Consider the following 21,601-nt stretch of genomic DNA (forward strand, 5'->3'; position numbering starts at 1 on the left):
CACCAGAAAAGTAGTGCAGATATCTTTGGTGTGGTAAAACTGAAACGACATAAAGAGTGCCTTAAAACTGGTGTTGCCTCTCAGATCCTCTCTGAATGTGCAAAAATGGTTGATTAAAAACAGTTTTCCTGCTCTGGCATCACAGTCACAATTACCTTGTCACAATAAACTGGAGGGGTAAAATAATCACAGAAATATTCTGGAGTTAATGACGTTAAAGAAAAGTACGATACAAGTGCACGAAGCAGTAGTTCAGCTCTATGGATAAGTTTTTGTGCTCTTCAAGGAAATGATGTTATTAATTAATTGTTAATTTATTACATATTGCATATATTTATGTATTGAGTGCATTTTTCCTCAAAGAGGAGGAGATTCTTCTTGTAGAATGACATAGCCTATAGACAAGCCTATGCCATTGTACAAGAAGAATCTCCTCTTGGGCCTTTTTTTTTTTTCTTAAGACATGTACCACTCCAGGAAATCTTTGCTCCAGCTATCTGGGTTCCAGGGTTCCTTCTCATTTAAAACCTGTGCTGGTGTTTGGGAAGTTTCTAGGAAATGATTGCTGTATGATGGCACTATTTATGTTGAATACTGTGTCATGTGAAATTACAGTTTTCAGACATTACACACTGCCACTGATGTTTGTATGGAGTTATTAAAACACAGTTACATACATAACTAGCATTCTAATTAAACATCCTTAACAAGCTACAGGTGCGTTTTGTCATGGTTCAGTTCTGGAAACAGCATTTTGGATGCTTTCTGGTGTCCATCTGGGCTTAACAAAAGGGAAAGAATCCAAAATAAATCTTTGCAGTTACACAAAGAAATGCTTCCTGCTTGATTTTCAACCTGAAACCTTCTGGTTTAAGCTGGAAACAGATTTTCTGTTTTGAAACACTACTGTTGTATTTTACACAATTACAGCTATTTAAAATAAATATTACAACCATTCACAACCATTGTATTTATTTATTCACCCAGTAATTAGAGGGACAATCTGTTACACACACAAGCATTTAGAAATGTTGACTGTTTCACTGAGGGGGAAAAAATGTGTGTGTGTGTGTGTGTGTGTGTGTGTGTGTGTACACACATACTTCTTTCTACTTGATTTCTCTCTTAATATTTGTCTTGTAGCAGAAGCAGCAGAGGAATCAAGAAAAAAACATCAATAAGAATTTAAATATAGATACATTTACTTAACATTTAAAATATGTATTTATATCAAAATAGCTCTATAGCCTTGCACACGAAATGGTGTTTACAGTGAAGCGAATAATGCAGGGGGTGATGGCAATGTATGAGTAATATTTGGTAATATTTTCTTTACATTCTATAGCAGGGGTCTTCAATCTTATCCAGAAAGGGCCAAATGTGGCTGCAGGCTTTTATTACAGCCAAACTGGACGCACACTTGATAGTTGATTGGAGACTAAGATGAACTGATTAAACAAGTGAAAGCCTGCAGCCACACTGACTCTTTTTGCATAAGAACAGGGGATAAGACCCCTGTTCTATGGCATAGAATAAAAATAAATAAATTTGTTCCATTTTAGGCTTCTAAAATTACTTCTTAAAATATATTCTAGGTGATTAGCCCCCTTGATTTGATGCATCCAGACTGAAAAGGCTGTTATAAGTATACATAGACCTAAAACACACTAATTTTGCCTTCAAGGAGAAAAATCAGATACATTAATTGCACATCATCTTGACAAGAAAGGTTCACCTTGGTACAAGACATACAGTACTATAGACACACATTTGACATTAAGACAGGAAAAAGCTGTATTTTTTATCTCTCTCTTGGGCCTTAAAAGTGCACAGCAATAAATACATTTTTCATTTTTACACAAATATATCTTATAATCAATATATCAAGCAACAAAAATAAAAATATATTACATATAGTCATAAATAAATAAATAAATAAATAAATAAATAGAGCAGAGGTAATCAAGGGTATCACTAATCAAGCAAGGTGCAGTTTAAAATTCACTCATTTCTGAAACATAAACCCCTCTAAACTGCCTTAATTTAAACATTTGTATGGCATAGAAACACACTTAACAAAACACTTAAGAAAACATGGGGAAAAAGATATTTCTCTGCCTTTACCCCTGTAATTTTTCAAAAACTTCTGTTACCTTCATGTCTGGGAGTTTTAAATGACCTATAAGTTGCACATTGAATTAATAGTTTGTTGGTGGCAGCAGTTACTTTGAATTAAGTTGCAATTATGAGGCCACATTATGTACTAACTCATAATTGCGTGTTTACATTTGGAAGTATTACTACTTTGTGCTTACCACTATTACCGCAGCAACTATACTCATTTTTAAGCAACTCCTACATACTTTTTTCAAACATTTTTCATGGACTTGTGTACAAAAACTAGCTATCACTCTCTTATTTGAGTATAAACCTAAACTAGGTTTCATTATGTATAATATGCACACTGTGATGGAAACTAAATTTCCCAAAGTTCAGTCCAATATTAATATAAGCCATATAAGTAATTCATGAGGATTTCATTGCCCTAGCTCCATCAACACAGAAAAATGACTTCAATACATTTTACTGACACTGTGGACATAGTGTTCATTTCTACTACGACTATAACATCAAAAAAAATTCTTCACTTTTTACTAAACACTTTCCTGGACAGTAGTATCGCATTTCTCCTCTGAAGCAGATTTAACCAGTGGTTGTGTAGCAGATTCAGGTTTCTCCTCACCAGGCATAGCTTCTGAAGCCATGCTTCCAGATGAACTTGGCTTCTCCATCGCTTCAGAATTTGCTGCCACCAATGGGACTTTCTCCTTCACTGCAGTGGTAGGCACTGTGACCACATCAACCTCCTGTGCACTGGTGCTTGGAGGAGGTGGGGCGCCGCTGAAGCCTTGAGCAATCTCTTCAAAGGTCCGACCCTTGGTCTCAGGAACACGGAAGAATGTGAAGATGAAGAAGAGGATGAGGAAGATAAAGAAGATAATGAAAACATATGGCCCGCAGAGTTCCTGTCAAGTAAGATTCATAGCTTGTTAACAATCCTCCAAATAACAAAATCACAATAAACTACAATAGTATATTATACAAATAATAATAGGGCACATCCGACCTGTTCTACAATACCTAATTAATGTGCTATATGAAAATGTACCAATAGCTTGGTGGTTCTATTTCACCTCTCCTAACCACCAGTGAGAATCAGCTGGATACCTTCTTGTGTATATGCGCAAGTCTTCAAGTCACAAAGTGAACCAGGTGAGAAAGTATTTGATTTAAATACCAATGTCATTCAGCCATTGGTCCCTTCCTTCTTCTCACTTTATACACATCAGACCTCACGGACCTTGGAGTATTTGTGACCATCAGAGGTACAGGTAACCTGGACTCTTATGACTTTTCATCATCTGCTCTAATCTCTTCAAGCTCCATTTTCTAAGCCATTTGGAACTATGTGGCTACTCGCTTGAATTGGGTAGCAACTTATTTATCACTCCTGCACTATCCAGGAGTTAGCTAGAAACAGTTCTTTGCTCAGAGGTTTTGTGAAGTTTTGTGGTTCAGTGGTCAGAATCGCTCCCTAGCCATACTGCATTCTCCACCACTGAGCTTGTGAAGTAAGCTAGACTCAGCTAGACATGCATTCAGATGCCTCCCTCAGTGCTTCGGGTCTGTCCCGCAGCCCCCTCACTGGCAGCCTTGTGACTAGTGTCCCTAACATGGTTAGTCAGCCTGAAAAATGGCAGCAGAAGGGATTCGACTGCAAGCTGATGTGCAGCTCGTTGTATCAAATATGCTCTTTTGGACAGTGCCAGTCAGGAAGGATTTCACTGTGCCACAGTGTGCAGAGTATGAAGAGAACATTAAAGAAGGTTTTGAACAGTCTGTGATATCACTCTACATTCAGACGTAGACTGCCCAAGCAAAGAATGCACAAAATTGGCATATTAATAAAATGTTGGGGGATTTGTGGAACTGAACAGGGCTCATTAGAGGTTTTTCTTTTCAAAGCTTCTAATGTGGTTATGTAGCTTTAGACATGATATATCACCTGTTTATGGCAAAATAAATTAAGAATTTACACACTACTTTTTAGTAGAGTGTTTATTTTCACATACGCTGGTGCACTAATATCTAGAGTAACATTACTAACCCTTAGTTTTGGGAAACTGACGCCCACAAGGAAGTTGGCCGTCCAGTTGGAACATCCTGCAATGGCCATGGCGGCAGGCCGTGGTCCTTGGGAGAAGAGCTCAGCAACAATGAACCATGGGATGGGTCCTGGACCCATCTCAAACATAGCCACAAAGGCAAACACTGCTGCAATGCTCAGGTAGTTCAGAGATGGGATGTAGTCCTAGTCAGGAACAGAGACAATAACAAACAGGTCTTGGTCACTGGAAAAAGAAAATAAAAAAGGTGATATCAGTAAAGAGGATGTGGGACCTACCAATACAAGGGTGATGGTCATTAGCAGGGCGCTGACTGCCATGCCACCCAAGCCAATAAGGTGCAAAGTCCTTCGTCCGGCTCTTTCGACAAGGAAGAGCTTAAAGCAAAAGAAGTGTGACATCAAAACCACAGACTAATAAACATGTTCTCCACAATTTTAAAAGAATAGTTTGGAAAAAAATATCTAATTTACATGATTTTCTACTTAACCCAAGTGTGGTCAATCAGCCAAGACCTGTCTGATGTCCAGTGATAATATAGCTTATTCAGTATAGCCTGTTCAGCTTATTCACCTAACTGAGTTAACTAAGCAATTCTGTTAAATCCCAAATCTTTGGATGCCCACCAGAGTCAGGACTCATGACTCAACTCAGACTGAACCTGAAGAAAGAAGAAAGCCTTTTTTGTCACATATAAATTACAGTACAGTGAAATTCTTTTCTTTGCATATCCCAGCTTGTTAGGAAGTTGGGGTCAGAGTGCACGGTCAGCCATAACATGGTGCCACTGGAGCAGATAGGGTTAAGGGCCTTGCTCTAGGGTTTGACAATTTCAGCTTGGCAGTGCTGGGGCTTAACTTGACTGACTTGAATCAGACTCTAGATTTAAGATTTGTGAAATTCTGGCTTGGATAAAGACATGAACAAAAAATGAATAAATTAAACACCTAAGGGTTATGTCAAGGATTTCTCAAAGGAGAAAGTGTGCAATGGTTCAATTCCCCAAGGTGTGTAAGTATGCTCTTGTCAATAGTGAAACATGTTTTGGTGACAGTCTTTAAGCATTCAGCTGACACAGAAATGGTCTGAGTATAGCATTCCCACTGAGGTTGCTGCTATCAGTGTTCCTGCCATAACAGGAAAGTCTACTGTCTACTGAAAAATGGCAAGCTCATCACTCAAACTTATTAACAGATTCAAAAAGACTGGAAGTGTTGTGGACCAACATAGAAGTGGACATCCACTGACAAAGGACATTCACAAACATCCACTGACATGCTGGTATACATAGTCCCTGATGTATGGACGCTTTTGGGACACCCTGTACTTGCTGTTATTCCATTATACATTTTGGTTAGGACACAGCTCTGTAAGTGCACCTTGCAGGTGTTCAGGTCCCAGTCAGTTTGGGCATTGATTATAGCCATTGTCCAATGCCACCAGAGACTCACAAAACAAACATCTGCCATCATTTCATGAAGTATACAAAAGGCTGGGAAAGTTGAAAAGTTTAAATAATTTATACATGTGAACTGAAAGGAAAATGTATATAGTTAATGATATATAATAGGGATGGGCCGTACCCTGTACAATGGGCACTGCAGTACTTTTCCTAGAAATAATATAGCAGTGTTTTATTTATGTGCAGCAAACATCTACAGATAACCAACTGAGTTTGTTGTTGTTATCTACAGACTTGAATCATGACTCAGACATAAGCTCAGAGATATAAGCCTTAAATGAGACTTGCAGCTCAGAGAATTGAACATGAAATATTGTGACAAAACAGGTTGTTAGACAAGTCAAGCCGACTTAATACTGCTCAAGTTGATCACAGGTGAAGAAAAGAATTCAAGGTTAAAGTTTAGTTCTCCTTACCTCACATGCACAAAAATGCATAACTGTCAGCAGTTTTCAAGTTTGTATTTTGTTCTGAGGTCTGAATATAAATTTTTGGTATTAACTGACTTCAATACATGCTTACCTCAACCTCAAGCAAACAGGGCTTGGCTGATCAAATACATTTGTAATAAATAAATAAAAAAAACATCTAAACAAGTTATTTACCCAAATTCATTTAGATGCCAACAGTTTTAGCTAAGCTTGTTTACTTACAGATACCACAGTGAAAACAGTGTTAACAACCCCAGCGCCGATGGTAGCATATATTGGCTTGGTCACACCAGCAGACTCAAAAATACCTGTTGAGTAGTAGAACACCTGAAAGAAATACAGTTAAGTGCACAACTATGTTAGTTAAGTGCACACTAGAGTAGTTGTTAGAGTGTCTGGTGTGTTTTACTGTCTACATCACTCACAGCATTGATCCCGGACAGTTGCTGGGAAAGCTGAAGCATGATAGCAATGAGAAGTGGCTGACGATACGTGGCTGTGCGGAAGAGCTCGGGGATGGTCACCCTCTTTTCCATATTCATTTTTACACTTTCTTCCTTCATCTCCTGCATGTCCTTTGACACATCCTCACAGCCACGGAGACGCACCAATGCTGAAGCACAAACCAGTGGTTAGTTATTTTGACTGTTTATTAAGAAGTGCAGGGGGTTTAGTTTTGCATGAAGAAGGTATTGCAATGTCTGAAATGTTAAATATCTTTTCAGTTTTACTCCAGTTTGTCACTTAGCTGTGGTAAATTAAATCTTCTTCAAATTTTGTTCATTATGTGATCAAACTTAATAGAATAATTAATCTGGTGATCACCCAGAGTCCTCAAAGTGCTGGAAGCACTTCACAAGCAGACACCCATCCATCCATCCTCTGTACCACTTATCCTACACAGGGATCCCAGGGCACAAGGCAGGAGACACCCTGGATGGGGTGCTCACCCATTGCAGGGTACAATCGCACACTACAGACAATTTGGAAATGCCAACCTGCCTACAACACATGTCTCTGGACTGGGGGAGTACCCAGAGGAAGCCCCCCAAAGCACAGGGAGAAAGTGCAGTAGGTTAGGGTCTAAGAATACCATCAAACTAAAACGCTGTTGGAGAGAAGTTAGTATGTCAAGAAAAATCAGACAAGGATTTTGTCTTTGTCTGAAGACCACTAGTGATTCAGCTGTTCAGACAACAAGGGGAAGTTCATTCCACCAACTGGGTGCCAGTACAGGGAAAAGTCCTTGTATATTGAGGAATGTTTGGTCAAGCCAAGTTGTGCTAGAAGCTTGAAGGTGGTGCAGAGTGGGGTTTGATAAGTGCCTTCAGGTAGGTGGGAGCTGGTGGATTTTTCGCTTTGTAAGTAAGCATCAGCTTTATTAAAAATGACGTGACCAGCTACAGGAAACCAAAGGAACAAAGGCAGTAATGGGGTGATGCAGGAGAACCTGGGGAGAAAACAAGTCTTGCTGCATTCTGGGTCAGTTGCAAGTGTCAGATGAAATGCACGAGAAGACCTGCTAGGTTCAAGTTGCAGCAGTTGGGAGGACAAGATCATGTTCTTCAAGGTCTTATGTTGTAAAGGAGAAACCTGCATGACCAAGTCAGGATAGCAGTATGAGGAAAGAAGGATAGTTGGTTACCCAGGATTACCCCAAGGTTGTGGGCTTGTCAGGAGGTGTAAACCAATAGTCATCCAGGGAGATCACAAGATCTTGATATGGGGATGCATCTCCAGGGATTTACAACAGCTCAGTCTTGTTGAGATTTAGTCTCAGCTGATGAGCTGCCATCAATTAAAGATGCCTGTCTGACAGTCTGAGATCCATGCAGAACCTTGAGTGTTGGAGGGAGGAAAGCAAAGGATGAGTTGGGGGTCAACAGAAGAATCATGTGAGGGTATTACCTGATTGAGAATGTGAGTATAGAAGGAGAATGGAAGAGGACCTATAACTGAGCCTTGTGGGACACTAGTGAAGAGTCTGCATAAAGCAGATGGAGACCCTAGTACCTGATATAACTATCCCTCTAGGTAAAAAGTAAAAAGAAAAAAGTGTTAAGGAGACAGGAGGGGAAGACATATTGTCCAGTGTAGTAATAGAGCTAGGAAGAAAGACTGACAGCTTTTGCTTAACCGTCTAATAAAAGAAGGTGGAAAAGTCATCAGCACTCTAGAAGGAAGGTGAAGGAGGAGAGGAAGGGCAGATGCTCCCAGCTCTCCCTTGTAGAAGGATGTCTGAGCAGCAGTCATTTCAGAGGAACCTTGACAAAAGAGAGTGGTATGAAAAGAGATCAGCAGTCTTCGACACAATCCACGTTTCTGCATGGATCTCAGCATGTCTGGCAGACGTCTTGCCATGGATTGCAGTGGATCAGGTGAAGCTAGCAAGATTGAGCTGTTGTACATCCCTGGAGATCTGCATCCCCATGTCAAGATCTCATGATCTCCCTGGACAATTATCAGATTTCACTCTCACCTGTCACCGCATGCAGCCATCGGGTAGTCCTGGACAACCAACTATCCTTCTCAGCTCGCACTGCTAAACTGACTCAGTCATACAGGTTTTTCCCTTGCAACATCAGGAGGGTCTAGCCATTTCTATCCACAGAGGCCACTCAGGTACTTGTTCACTCCAGTCACCTTGAGACTGGACTACTGCAACTGGAACCTGACAGGTCTGCTCTTGCACACCATCCGACTGCTGCAACTGATCTAGAATGCAAATTGTTTTCAACCTCCACAAGTTTTCCCACACCACCCCATTTTTTTTATCTTTTCATACTGTAACCTCCCAAGCAGAGTTTTAGACTGATGGTACTCTTTGTCCCTGACCTAAAGAATTAGCATGAGGATGCAGACTAGAAAGCACTTCTGTAAGTCATTCTGGATAAGGGTGTCTGCTGTAAATGTAAAAATTAAACCTTTGATCAATCTCTGATAGAAGTTTGTAAACCCTAAGAATCTCTGTAGTACCATGACACTACAAGGCTGAGGCCATGAAGTTATTGCTTTGACCTTTTCCTTTACCATCGCTACTCACTGTACATTGAGGATATGTCCTTAGAAGGTTACTGTGTGCTTGTGAAATTCATACTTCTCCAATTTCACCTAGAGCTGATTCTCAAGGAGCTTGGTAAAGACCAGATATATATGCTTGACATGTTCTACTGAGCAACAAAAAATGAATCATGGGGATTTTCCTCATGTCATCAATATATCACAAAGCAGTGTAAAAACTCCCACAGTACTTACTTAACAAAAACATGTAACACTCAGAGGACACTGACCAGTCTATAAAACATGACCAAATATTCATAGACGCCTGATGTGGTAATGAAAATGGTTTCCCATTCATTCCCCTCTCTGATTCTGATGAGATTACATGCACTCCATATGTTTAGTTTGGCGAATATTTTTGCATCATGCACCTCTACCAAAGGGAATGGGTAATGGTATTTCACTGTGATGGCATTTAAATCCCTGTACTCAATAGTGTTTGAGTCCCATTCTTTTTTTTTTTTTAAGAAAAAGAAGCCTGCATTGATTAGGATGTATGTAAAGCATGCATGGTCATAGGGATAGTGCTGAAGTCCACCCTTCCATTTCCCAGGAGGTTTCCATGTAGTGCATAAAAAAAGGACTGGGAAATATTCAGTAATTGAGATGAAAAGAAAAAAAGATGGGCAAAGTGCATTTGCAGTCCTCAATCATAGTAGTGACATGTACGGTCACTTGGGCAGGGGATGTTTTATGTGTCCATGATTTATAATCAGCTTGGCAATGACCCTTCACCTCACAATTCTCAAAGTCCATAATTTCTTCTGTAATTTTTCTCCTCTACTGTCAGTTTGGCACAGCCAATTTCTATTGCTTCACCTACTAGTTTTCTGTCAAACATGATTTTTGAGGAGCTATGAGAAATCATGGGCATCTGGACCTTAAAAGGTTATCAGTTTACAGCCCACCAAATGAATTGATTCAGTGACTTTGTTGTCCTTACAGCCTAGTTATATTTGAAGATTATCACAGAGTCCAGGACAAAAAGCAGTTTTGGGCAGGTTTATATCAGCCACTGTCTCAGATGAGAGTATGGAAACTGTGTGCAAAAACAGATGTAGGATATTTTCCTTGTTGCAGTGATAGTTGATCCCTAGACACTGGATGATCAAATACTAGGGGTGTAACAGTACTCAAAATTCCAATTCAATATGATAATGTAGTGTCTTGATATGATGCATTTTTGATACAGGAAAAATAAGCATTGCTTGAATATGTGACATATGTTTCCATTCTCAATTGATTAAACATTTGATATAATAAAAGTACAATAATTTAAACTTAATAATAATGAAACAAAAGCTGTACATTAGAATGTAACAAAATTAAACATGACCAAGTCACTGGTATGAATCACAAGGGGGCATGTATGAAGAATGGGGCTTTTTCCATTCTGCTGTAAGTTAGTAGTGCTTTTAGAGTCTAATGTGTTTTTGAATCCTGCATTATTCACTCCTGAATATGAATATGATATGCCATATCATTACACCCCTATCAAATATCTGTCTGAGTTCTTGTTTAAACTGCTGCAATGTTTCTTGTGGCCTTGTGAAGTGACTAGTATTCGCAAATCCTAACCCTTTGCTGGATCCATGGTAGTTGGTAATATGGTTAATGAATGAATGAATGAATAGATTTGGAACATGCTCCTTTACAATACATAGCTAACATTAACTCCCCTCATTCACATCACCATCACACAGTGTTCTCCTTAGAGTCAGCATGGTAACAGATTTCCCATTTCCACAAAAGCTTTTTTCAGTATCACAACCAGCCAGATATCTTCAAAGTGCAAATTATGTTCAATGCTAAAAGTTACTACACTGGAGAGTACACTACACTACTACAACAGGAAAAGTACTTTAACTGCCATACATATTCATAGATGGCCACAGTTTCTTTCCTGCATTTTACTTTCATCCATGTAACAGAATGGATTGTTAAAACTGGTTTATGCTGAAGATGGTGGGATTTTGGAACACTGGTCAGCTTTTAACATAACAGGACTTGCCAAATGTTATTTTATTATATAGCCTGTATTTTTTTCTGCAGAGGAAGGGGTCATCATCATCAGTTAGGAGGCAAAATAAACATCAAATAATGAGAATTTTTTTTTAAACAACTGTGACAAGAACTACTGAACATGTGATAAGGAAACAGTTATTTCTGGTGAGATCAGATTGAATTAAAAAAAATATCTGTGATAACATTTTAAGTAAAGCACAACAAGGTGCTCCTTATTTGAGTTCAATGAAAGTGTCACAACCTGCTGTTGCTCTTTAGGTTCAAGGACATCAGCCTCGTGTCTTGTGTTTGCACTACAGAGGAAGTTTATTTTGCACTTTAGGGCCTCAAATATTCACGTCTTTCTCTTGGAATTTAATACTTACTGTCAGAGACTCTCGTTGCTGTTCAGTGCAGTTGCACGCCATATTCATTTAAATTGCAAAGGAGTAATTATTACAAATGGTACAATACTGAACAAGTAACTAAGAATGAACCACTACAGATATGGAATGTGGTGGGATCATTGCAGGGCCAGAAAAATGGAATACAAACTTCAGAATAAGCAATTATATGTACAACTACATATACAAAAAGTTGTATCCTACCTTGTTTTTTCAGGTACCTTTGTTTAACTTTGTTTTTGGTTTGGTTTTATTTTGTAAAAAATTTTAACAGTCAGTACCATGTGGGCTGATAATTTCTATCTTTATGCCAGTTTGATACAAACACATCACAAACATTTGTTTACATGTGACAGGATCCTAATGCAAGCCAGAATATTCCAGAGTAAGTCTGCCTATATTTACTCATTTTTAATGTGGTCAAATACTATTAAATCTCATCAGATCACCAGCAATGTTAATTTAAAAAGTTAAAGTTTTGCAAATCAAAACCTTTGAGGGCTCCAAAGTCTCCAGCTTTAAGAGCTCTCATGTTTGGCAAACATTTTTACACATCACAAATATTAATGGTAGTGTTGCTATCAGTGAATAAAAACATAAATGAGATAATGCTAATGTTACATGTTAGGGTTTCACCTTTGCGAGCCTGTTCCTCTTTATTGAGGTTAATGAGGAGATAGCGTGGACTCTCAGGGCAGAAGGGTAGCAGCAAACATTGTAGTACAGCAGGGATCACAGTTAAAGCCAGCAGCAGCGGCCACAATTTATCTGAGCCCAGCAGAAACTCCAGGCCAAAGATCTATATGCAGCCAAAAAGTTAATTGGAGGCACACGCATAAGCTTACATATATACTTACATACACTATATAGCCAAAAGTTTGTGGACACCTGACCGTCACACTCATATGCGTGTCTTCCCAAAACTCTTGCCGCAAAGTTGGAAGCACACAACTGTGTAGAATGTCTTTGTATGTTGTACCATTACAAGCTCCCTTCACTGGAACTAAGAGGCCCAAACCTGTTCCAGCATGACAATGCCCCTGTGCACAAGGCGAGCTCCATGAAGACATGGTTTGCCAAGGTTGGAGTGGAAGAACTCGAGTGTCCTGCACAGAGCCCTGACCTCAACCCCACTGAACACCTTTGGGATGAACTGGAACTCCAAGTGCGCACCAGGCCTCCTCACCCAACATCAGCGCCTGACCTCACTAATTCTGTTATGGCTGAATGAGCACAAATCTCCACAGCCATGTTCCAAAATCTAGTGGAAAGCCTTCCCAGAAGATTTGAGGTTATTATAACAGCAAAAGGGGACTAAATCTGGCACAGGATGTTCAAAAAGCACATATGATTGTTATGGTCATGTGTCCACAAACCTTTGGCCATATAGTGAATATATTAGAATGTCAGCAACAGAGAAAATTTAGACACTTTGTGTTAGCTTGAATTAGGTTAGCAAGATCGATAAGGGATTGGTAGAGAAGACAAACCACTGACAGTCGTGTTTTCTGAGCATTAAAAATCCTCAAAAAAGAGAAATAATCATCATATAATAATTATATTTTCTGGAAAAGTAACTTGTATTATAGGCTTAAATGGCTTTATATTTGTAGTAAATTCACAGTAATGCACAGTTAAATTATGTATTTGGGTGCAACTGTAAATAAAGTAGGACATTTTTGAAAGACAACTATTTAAATTCTGTAATAAATCACACAATGGCAGGCATGTGAAATAATTCACCTGTGCAATCAAGATGCCTATTACCACTCCAAGCTGGTGTAGAGTGCCGAAAGCTCCCCGGAGAGGAGTGGGAGAAACCTCCCCAACATACATGGGGGTGAGACCAGTGAAAAGGCCACAGAAGAGGCCAATAACCAAGCGGCCAGCGATAACCATCTCAAAAGAAGAGGCAAGAGTGCAAAGCCCCATGAGTCCTCCACCGATCAAGGCCAAGATATTCACCAAAAACATGGAATTGCGTCTGCATAAACAGAAAGAGAAAAGACTATGTGAGTTTCTGAGGAAACAAACAGTAGGGGTGACTTAAACAATGTGAAATGGTCACTAAAACAAGTGGGACACAACAAAATAAATATTACTATAACAGTTAAAGGGAGGTAAAAGATAAAGCAGCGAAAGTCAGCAGTCATAATAAGACGTAAGAGTCATAGTATGACGTGATCTGGCAATGTGCTGGAGGACTGAAGCTACCATAATGATCAAGATGGTCCCCAAAAAGATGTGAAATAACTTTGCTTCCAAATCAACTCTAGAAACTCAAGAGGCAAACATAAGGTTATGGATGTAACCATATCCTATGAACACTGGATAACAGTCAGGGGTGGTGTATCAACACCTGGGTTCACAAACATGTTGAAACCTTTTGACAATAAGACACATGGTGACCACAGTAAAAAAAAAAAAAAAAGACATCAGTAATGGCTGACATTCCCTTTGGAACCTTCTCACCAAGTTCGGCTTAAGGTCTGTGTGGCAGGGGCCCCTGGTGGTTATCTGGTGTTCATAGAACAGGGTTACATCCATAACCCAACATTTTATTTCAACCTTCCGAATCTTCCAGGGGTGGAGTTTAAAAACCTGGATAATCTTATTCTAGTATGACATGAGGAACCGATTCAGAATGACTGGAAAGGCATCCAAATATGCCAGGTGTACCTGGATGAATCCTTAGATCTGTTGTACCACCTCAGGGCCCACGTACCACTCTTTTGGGCATATGTGCTTTATCAGCAGTGAGACCACCATGCCATTTCTCTGACCTTGTGTGTAACTCTCTGTGAAGCTACTGTTGGTGAGCCCACTTGTGAGGGCTACTTGTGAGTTGGAGAACTTTCTTTAATCCCCTATCACCCTGAAAATCACTGTATTGTTGGAATGGCTCAGGATTTGACAGCGTCACAAAAAACTGGTAGGAAGGACCTGAGGGTTATCCAGGTGCCCTAAATTTTGATAGGTTGACTTGCCTTTTCCCATTCTGAGGTAAATCCCCATGCTTCCTTGGAATACGAGCTAGTGTCCTCTCAATGGATGATGATTTGCTCCTGTCTGTGGTATTTGAGGTTAACTGCAGGCTCAACCTACTTGAGAAAATTTCCTTAATCCCAAACACCCTTGAGGGGCTTACTGCCGCCACTGCGGTTAACAGCCCAGTCATGCCAACAAAAGCTGGTGCCGCCCATAGCAGTCTATTCAAACTGGTAGGGCACGATAACATTTGCCACTCATGGAGGCAACAGGGTGGACACTTCTAAGGTACCCTGCTCCTTGGTGGAGACCCACTGAAAAACGTTGTGCATATGGCTGTACTCCCATGCCTCTGGTCCCTCAGATGCCGCAGGAATGTCTGTCTATGCCATCTGCTCTAGAGAGGAGGTAGATGCTTTGACCTGTTATTGAAAAAGGCAACCACAATGTTACTGAAAAAGGCAACCACTGTGTTCCAGAGTAGTGAGGACACAAAGGATGCGATGCACAGGCCCACTGATGTGACCCCATCTAAAAGAGGGGCTTAAAAGACCATTGTCCTTCTCTAAGCATGTGAAACAATTTCTTGTTCAAAACATGAAATCTATCTTTCTCTGTCCAGGGACAGAGTACTTTCCTGGGACAGGTGGTTTCTGAGCAGAATTAGAATCTGTCCAGGCCCCTAAGCCCCAACAGCTGGATCAAAGGCAGAATTGAAGCTAAAATCCCTGCAGCTTAACCATTAGAATCCCTGTTTGATGCAAACACTGCTAAATAAAGTTTCTGACCATAATAGTCTCATCAGCAGACTCTGTCCTTCATGAATGATTCCATGGGGGGGGGGAATCCACTAAAGGTCCACCCACATTTAAGCTGATAGTGCTCAGATGACTGCAACCATGTTGATAGGGATCTGCCCTGCATCCCATTCCAAGCATCTTACTGTCAAGAGGTTTTGAACAACTTTGCTCACCGAAATGTCAATGACTGTGGACTGACGTAACTGTTCCGATGTAAGCAGCTGTAGTCAAATGCTTGAGGACACCATATGCGAGGCAGTATCATAAGATCTTGTCCAGATGACAAACACTGTGTTTTGGCTTTGTGGGCATGAATGCCCCACCAGGAATGGTTAAATTATGACATACCACTAGGAATATTTTTCCAAAATGCTCTTAGTCACTAGAACCATTGTTCCAAAGTCTGAGTCTGACCATAGTCACAAGCTGTTATGTAGACAGTCTGAAATGGTCCATATGTGTATGAAACAAGAAGAATAAAAGGGAATGTCTGCAATTACCGATGGCTTTTTCTAGTATGGTCACCATGAAATTAGTGTCAAAAAGTCTTGACATGTGTATACATGATGTATCCAGGTGTGACACTGCCCAGGTGGTTAGGAGGAAATAGATCAGTGTACTGTTCAAAGTTAACCATCACATTCTTCACATATTCTTTTCTTACCTTCAAAAGAACACAAATGCAATTGATTTTATGACTTGTAAGACTTTATTACAATCAACTAATGCTTTAAATTTGTAGTCAGTTTATTTGGCAGATAAATAAAAAAGACTTCTGTGAAGCTGGCACCCAATCCAAAAAGAAATGGAATAAAATTAAGGTCATTTCCTTTTTATTGCTTTTGACCTGCAAACAAATTTTTGTGCTGGTTTATTGGTTTATGTGATTTTAGAATTGCTATATTTCAATTTAAGTCAATTGTCAAGCAGGACAGTGCAATAAACCCTGCTGCAGTTGTTCTGGCATCCTTGTTAAACAGCTATGACAATACAAGCTTGTAATCATCTAAGCGATGCTTAATTTTTTATGCTGTCATTCACACATTAGTTATGTTCAGTTCTATAGCTAATTTGTATGTTCACATCCCACACATATACATTCGCTCAGCACGATTGCCACAACAAAATATCCTGGGCACTCGCCCACCCCTTAAGATGGCTCGTTGTTACGCATCACCCCTGTTGTATGAACACAACATAAAAAGACATGTTTTATTTGATTTCTTTTTATGTGGGGGAGGGGTAGCTTCACAGAGGTTTGTTGAAGTAAGCTGTTCAAAATTAAAAACTTCCCTTTAGTCCAAAACCGTATTCCCAAAATACAATGGAGATTTGTCTGAATTCACAGCCCATATGATTGAAAAGCAAATGATCCCTGGAGGACTAGTAATTAGACCTTGGTGCTCCCACCACTGCAGCCTGGGTTCAGCCAGGGAACCAACCCCAGCCACTGGAGTTTGCACTAGACAGCACACTCCCTGTACGGGTCCCAAGCCTGGATAAAATTGGGGAAGGCTGTGTCAGGAAGGGCATCCGGCATAAAAACTGTGCCAAAGCAAATATCCAGATCAATGATCCGCCATGGCGACCCCTAACAGTAGCAGCTGAAGGAAAAAAATGATTGACAGGCAAGTAGATTCAACTCCTTATCCTGATTGGTTGGATGTTACTGGTATACCTCACTTGTTTTTCTTCTAGTTATAGTGTCTAGGGCAGTTTTCCTATGCACAAATATTGTATTGATATCTGCTGTTACATACTGAGAACTTAAAGAATACTCTGACTAGGCATGTGCCAGTAATAGAATCATCTTGTTTTGGAAACCTGATGGTGGCGGTGGCTGATACTGCTCTGTGTGCTCAGGTTGGCCATCCTTGCTCTTTCTATTAAAGGTACTGTTTAAGGAGCTTTGAGAATTGACAAGGCTGTGAAGAGCTTTGCCTCTCTTTCAACCAGCAGAGTTCCACAGCCAAGTTTCTAGAACAATCTTTTATATTCATTTCTATGTATTGATGTAGGACATCACATCACCCAACATGCTTAAAAATTCAGTTATATTTACATGTGGGAATGTGAGTGTCTTGCAATGATTTGCATGAAATATATCAATAAATCAAACCAGCAGTAAGCAAGTTTCACAAGTTATTACAAGCCCATCACTGGGGCTTGCTACCATGGTAACTCGGTTAACTGTCACCAGGAACAGGCCTCAGTATGACCAAAGATGCAAGTGCTGCTTATAATAATTAATAGTGGCAAAATGACAACTGTACACTTTAGCAACAGCTTATTTGTGGCCAGGACTAAATATTACCTGACAGACCACTGAACAAGAATCAGTACATGAGTGCTGAAAGATTTATTCTCACTGACCGCCCAAACTTGTTGGCAAGGACACCAACACTGAAGGAGCCCACCATTCCACCCACACTGAAGATAGCCACTGCTAAACTCCACACGATGGTGCACATTCCAGGCTGGATGGGCTTCCCATAACGTTCCATCCATGTGTTGTTGAAGAATGTGCGCAGTTTCTGATAAAGTGAAGAACAAAAATAGCTGTTATGATAAGGTGAGTGATACTGAGATGATTTATTTCTTTGATAAACATGACCAGTGAGCCCTACCATAATCTAAGGGATAACACTGGCCTTCTTTCAAGCAGATTAATTCTTTATAGGATTCTTTATGATTTATGTAAGACAAGTGATTAATATAATAACCACTATATATTTTATATATAATCACATATAAAGGAAAAAACATGTAATTCAAATGACATTAAGCTTGTGTGATATAACAATATCATCATCCCTACACAATATTGCATTGCCTGAGTCACAATACTTATATGGCTGATCATATTATATTACCAGACCAGCCGACTATTACACAGTATAATAGTGTTAGATAGTAAATGGTTAATGATTAGATGCACTGCATAATGGGTATTGTATTTTGGGGTGGGGCTGAGTGTGTGTGAGCTGCAGAGAAAGATCTCTTTCTTTTTATTAGTCTGCTAGCATGCATATATTTGTTTTGTTGGTTTAAAACCAACTGGAATAAATGCCACCCATTCATCAGCACTCTCTTCTGACTTATCATTGTGAAGAGAAAAAAGACCTCAAAATATGGAAATAAAATGCTCGTTCAGTTTTCGGCTGAAAGAGAAACAAAGAGCAAAGATTTTGACCCCAGATGATTTATTAGGCCTACAATGAAGCATCAAATTTAGCACTTTAAAATAATGCTAATGGCGATGATAACTATTAAACACACTGTCTTGTTTTTTCTTTTCGATTTACAAATAAACAGTTTTCAGGATCTACAGTATTTTGTATAGTCATGTCTACATATGCTTTTACCATTGCCTGTTTTTCAACCCTGAGTTTGATTTCAACTTTGTTTTTCTGGATTTTGTAAAGAAATACTTCTGCACAGGGATCCTCACTATTCCTCCAAGTCTGGTCTGTTACAGAAGACTTCATCTAATGAGGTCAGCCTGTCAAAGCCACCTACAAGGAGCTCACTCCCATCAGCTCCAACAACCCTTTGCTGCCATGAAGAAACAAATAATAATGTCATGGAAAAAGGAACATTGCTGCCCATGTCTCAGTTACCACAGTGAGCATAATGTGAAAAGACAGAAATAGCTGCTCCCAGATAAATATGATGGTTCTCCAGGAAAATACAAGGGCTTCCTAATGCAATGCTCCCTCACAATCAGTTGGCCATCAGGGCCTTTCACAGGAAAGAGAGACTTTGCATTATTGTTTTTTTTTTTTTACTGACCTTACACTCAATTATTTTGATGTAACAATGAAACATTAATACTAAATAAACCCCGAAATTTAAAATAAACCATAAAAAAAACATAAATAAAAATTTGACAATTTAAAATTTACAACTAACTAATCTAAGATCTATATCTCATATCGCAAAACTAAATTCTAAAATCCGCTGTTGTTTTGGAGTCTGCACAACTAGGGGATTGGTGATTTCCTATATCTCTCAGTTTAACATCTTGGGATGGTCAATTTGTTTGAATTCTTGTCTGGCAACCTGTAAGCTCCTCCTTGAGGGGGTAGCCAGTTACTGAAGTTGGACTTAAACAGCTTTCTGACAAAGACAAGATACAGTTGAATGCGTCTCTCTGGTAGAGTCCACAATCCAAGAGTGCCGACGGATTCTGAGTACCCTGAGTACCTCTGACCAAGTATGATTTTACAAGCCTGTTTCTGCACGCTTTCCAATCTTTAAGCCTGGACTACAGTCAAAGAACTGTGCCAGACAGGGACTGCATACTCCAGCACAGGAAGCCTGTAGCCTGTGTAGATGGAAACCAGTTCAATTTCTTTAGACAACACAGAGCATAAAGCTTCCTGTTGGCTGAGGTCAATATATGGTCCACCTGACTGTTCCATCTCAAGTTACCCTGGATGGTGACCCCCAGGACACTGACTGTGTTACAAACTTCCAATATGTTCTGATCAGTAGAGAGGGTCAGTCTGGCTAGTGTATGTCTCATGCTGGTGACATAAAACTTTACATTTCTTTGGGTTGAGATTCATTTTATGTTCCTCTACCCAAATGTTAAGACCATTCAAGGTCTGTTGGAGGGTACAGGGTAGTTGGGGTGTCCACATCTGGACCAGTGTCATATCATACACATATTTTCAGTGATCTGTTCCGTTATGGAGAGCACTGTTAATCAGTGCTAAAAAGACTATAGGCCCTAGTACGGTTCCCTGCGCAACACCACATGTCGGGTATTCCCAATCAGAGAGATGTCCCTGATAGTGCACTTTCTGGCGATGGTCAGTCATGAAGCCTCAGATCCATGGAATGATGCCCAGTCTCCCTCCAAGACTGAGGAGGCACTGTACTGCCACTATGTGATCTACTGCATCAAAGGCCTTGGAAAAATCAGTTGTGATTAGTGTGCACACTGAGCCCGAATCATCACAGGCCTTGTACACAAAATCCATCAAACTAACTAGCTTATGTGCTGAATGCAGGATATGGCCTCAAAACCTCTCATCTGCCCAGGCCTTGTAACCATCCTGATTGAGAATGGAAAATGCATTATTCCTATTAGCGCTCAAGTTCTCATTATTTTCCACCATGCATTGATTCTGTGGCACACAGAAACTTCACGAATGCGTAGCCGAGATTTTGAAAGTCCTTCTGTCCCACTGAAAAGACTCCTTAATCCTTAATGTACCTTCCACATTGCCCAGTGGACATGCATTAGGCTGCACATGGCAGGCCTATTCACTCCACACAGTTGTTGTTTACCTATTATTCATCACAGAAACAGAGGCTATGGAAGAATATGTGCATGAAACAGATGCATTAGGCTGCATACACACTATCTCTTGTTCAGCAGCTGCAGGGATTTTCTTAGTGGAGAAAAAATGGGGGACTCTGGCCCTGAATTGATTACAGGGGCTTTAATGCTGTGACAGTTAAGTACTGATACCTACTGATACTGATACTTTTCACTAGTAATCTCACCATTAAAACTTGTGCAGGGTACATGCATCTTCACAAAAATGTACCTGTTCAGTGTAAATAACCTTATCAGAGAAGGGGATCAGTGGAAAGAGTGTTCATTGCTTCATTCAGGCACTTTGAATACCTTGCAATGTTTCAGGGAATTGTGTCCCTGGTATTTCAGGCCATCATTAATGAGGTACTTCTTTTGTTCCTGCATTGTTTTGTTATAGTTTACATAGGTGACATACTCATACAGTATAATCCTCCTCAGAAAAATAACATACCCAGCATATGTGACTGATTCTCACACAACTCCTCGAAAACCACCTCTATGTGAAACAAGAAAAATGTGAATTCGACATGCATCAATTGTCTAGGCTACATTCTTGATTCCACGGGGTACAAACTGATCACCATAAGGTACAAAGCAGTCTTTTCTTGGCCCCAACTGCAAACTATCAGTGAACTGCATAGTTTTCTGGGGTAAACAATATTCCATAAGAGATTCATTGAAGGATTCAGTTCTCTGGACGCTACACTCACATCTCTGTTCAAAGGCAAGTCTAAAACCCTAAGAAGGAATGATTCAGCACTAATGATCTTTCAAACACTGAAAGAACTTTCAGCCGTGCCCCATCCTCCAGCATCCATATCCATCTATGCATTTCATAGCAGAGGCTGATGCTTCAGAAAGTGAAATTGACTGCTATTGTTCATAAAAGCATCCTTACAGGACTGGAGGCACTGTTTGGAAGGTGCAGCGCAT

At 39.9% G+C, this 21,601-nt stretch overlaps 1 protein-coding gene across 1 annotated transcript in view; it reads right to left on the minus strand.

The window, feature by feature from the left end:
- Positions 1-955: 955 nt before the first annotated feature.
- Positions 956-21,601, minus strand: part of slc2a3a (solute carrier family 2 member 3a) — a 31,519-nt gene continuing 10,873 nt past the window's right edge. Inside the window, exons 4-11 of the mRNA XM_026928212.3 lie at positions 17,710-17,870; positions 13,292-13,532; positions 12,185-12,347; positions 6,506-6,693; positions 6,303-6,407; positions 4,466-4,564; positions 4,169-4,372; positions 956-3,026 (exon numbers count right to left, since the gene is read on the minus strand). Of these exons, the coding sequence (XP_026784013.1) occupies positions 2,655-3,026; positions 4,169-4,372; positions 4,466-4,564; positions 6,303-6,407; positions 6,506-6,693; positions 12,185-12,347; positions 13,292-13,532; positions 17,710-17,870 (1,533 nt within the window). The 3' untranslated portion in view covers positions 956-2,654. The remainder of the gene's footprint in view (positions 3,027-4,168; positions 4,373-4,465; positions 4,565-6,302; positions 6,408-6,505; positions 6,694-12,184; positions 12,348-13,291; positions 13,533-17,709; positions 17,871-21,601) is intronic.

Source organism: Pangasianodon hypophthalmus, chromosome 29, assembly GCF_027358585.1.
Source record: "Pangasianodon hypophthalmus isolate fPanHyp1 chromosome 29, fPanHyp1.pri, whole genome shotgun sequence".
In the NCBI taxonomy this organism is placed as follows: domain Eukaryota; kingdom Metazoa; phylum Chordata; class Actinopteri; order Siluriformes; family Pangasiidae; genus Pangasianodon; species Pangasianodon hypophthalmus.